Genomic DNA, 1,888 nt, shown 5'->3' with positions numbered 1-1,888 from the left:
TTAGTTGTCTGTCCCCACCCTCACAGACAACTCTGCCTCTTGCTGTTTCCCTTACCCAAACCAGAAACCTGTGGCTTTTAAATACAAGCTCTGTCTTCTACTCCTCCAGCCACTACCTGTAATCTTTTTGCTGGACCTGTTGCATTAGTTTTCTAACTAGATTTCCCTGCCTATGGTGTCACATTCTGAGATCTGTCCTATGCACTGCGCTTGGTGATTGTCAGGAAGAAATCTGATCATGGCTCTTTTACTTAAAATCATGAGTAGCTTTTACTGCCCATAGAAGCAAGTCCAGCTTCCTTAGTGGGACATGCATAGCCCTACATATCCTCCCATCCCCGACACAACAAAAATTCAGGGACCATCTCTGTGTTCCCATAACATTCTAGGCATTGCTCCACATCACAAAATGATCTGTTTATGTAACTACCTCCCACTAAACTGACCTCTTTAAAGTATAGTCTGTGCCTTACTCTCTGGATAACCAGCGTAGTGACACACATTTTGTGCTTGCTAGACTTAACATAAATTGAGGGACTGACTTCCATTACCGTTCATTTCAGGATTAATGGGGTGAGTTCACTGGTGCAAAAGACCATCGCAAGACTTCGCCTAAAGAAAATTTTTAGTGGTGTCTTTGTTAGAGTCACCCCGCAGAGCCTAAAATTGCTGCGTATGGTGGAACCATATGTGACCTGGGGGTGAGTAAGGTTTTCCATGTGAATTCACTTTAGATTGTATCGAAATGTGTTAGGGTGCACAGGGTATTGTTCTCCAAGGCTCATGTTGCTGTGACCACATCAACCAGAAATCATCTGGTCATAAGAACCTAGGGAAATGGAGATAGGAGGGCTGCTAATGATGGTCTGAACAGTACTGTAGGGCTCCTTCAGTTGTAGGCTGAGGCTGAGTAAGATGGGTCAAGGAGAGAGATTAATTCTTGGAATCTTGAAGTAGAGCTAGGGGCAGGGCTATGTAAGAGTAGTATTCCTCAAACATTAAAACCCAACAAAGACTTGGGTTTAATTTCCAACTCTTGCACTGTCTTGAGTAGAGGGTCATATAAGGCCAGAGTCCTGGACTCCAAGCCAAGACACGGTTTTTGTTTTGCGTTCTTTTTGCCTGATGAACATTTATATCCACAAATTTAAATTTCTAATTGCATAGCCAGGGCCACTTTGGTTCTTTATCTCCTCCATCGCTCAAGTATTCTCAGGCATCACAGCTGGAATGTGATGACAGGATACTGCCTGGTTGTGGGAAGGGGTGTGTAGGAGAACCTCTTCAACCTCTTCTACTCAGCTAGGCTGCAGGACGGTTTTGTAGTGTTTCACGTGCTGGTGAAGGTTGCACTTTATTTCGCTTCACATAGATTTCCAAATCTGAAGTCCGTCCGGGAACTCATCTTGAAACGTGGACAAGCCAAGGTCAAGAATAAGACCATCCCTCTGACAGATAACACAGTGATCGAAGAGCACCTGGGTGAGTGCTGCAGCTTAGGAGTCAGTTGGGACAGGGAGCAAAGGTCTTTGCAGTGTTGCTGTGGGATGCAGATTGTGTCCTTCTTGGGGTCCCAGGAACCTGCCAGAGTGCCCTGCTCTGGCATAAAAGAGCTTCTCAGTAGATGCTGGATAAATGTTGAGTAAAGCAATCGGTCTGTGCCCTTGTGTTTCTTAGGGAAGTTTGGTGTCATTTGTTTGGAAGATCTCATTCATGAAATTGCCTTTCCGGGGAAGCATTTCCAGGAGATCTCATGGTTCTTGCGTCCTTTCCAACTCTCAGTGGCCCGTCATGCTACCAAGAATAAAGTGGGCTTCCTCAAGGAGATGGGCTCACCTGGCTATCGAGGTGAACGCATCAATCAGCTCATCCGCCAGCTGAACTAGAT

The 1,888-nt window shown here is 45.4% G+C and overlaps 1 protein-coding gene across 2 annotated transcripts in view; it reads left to right on the top strand.

The window, feature by feature from the left end:
- Nucleotides 1-1,887, top strand: part of RPL7L1 (ribosomal protein L7-like 1) — a 4,938-nt gene extending 3,051 nt beyond the window's left edge. Inside the window, exons 4-6 of one of the 2 annotated variants that reach the window (XM_012640920.1) lie at nucleotides 564-701; nucleotides 1,373-1,482; nucleotides 1,678-1,887. In XM_012640920.1, the coding sequence (XP_012496374.1) occupies nucleotides 564-701; nucleotides 1,373-1,482; nucleotides 1,678-1,886 (457 nt within the window). In that variant the 3' untranslated portion in view covers nucleotide 1,887. The remainder of the gene's footprint in view (nucleotides 1-563; nucleotides 702-1,372; nucleotides 1,483-1,677) is intronic. The other variant, XM_012640921.1, reaches the window with a different exon arrangement.
- Nucleotide 1,888: the final 1 nt, after the last annotated feature.

The sequence above is a fragment of the Propithecus coquereli genome, unplaced genomic scaffold, assembly GCF_000956105.1.
Source record: "Propithecus coquereli isolate 6110/MARCELLA unplaced genomic scaffold, Pcoq_1.0 Scaffold158, whole genome shotgun sequence".
NCBI lineage: Eukaryota > Metazoa > Chordata > Mammalia > Primates > Indriidae > Propithecus > Propithecus coquereli.
This window is presented reverse-complemented; position numbering and strand designations above follow the sequence as displayed.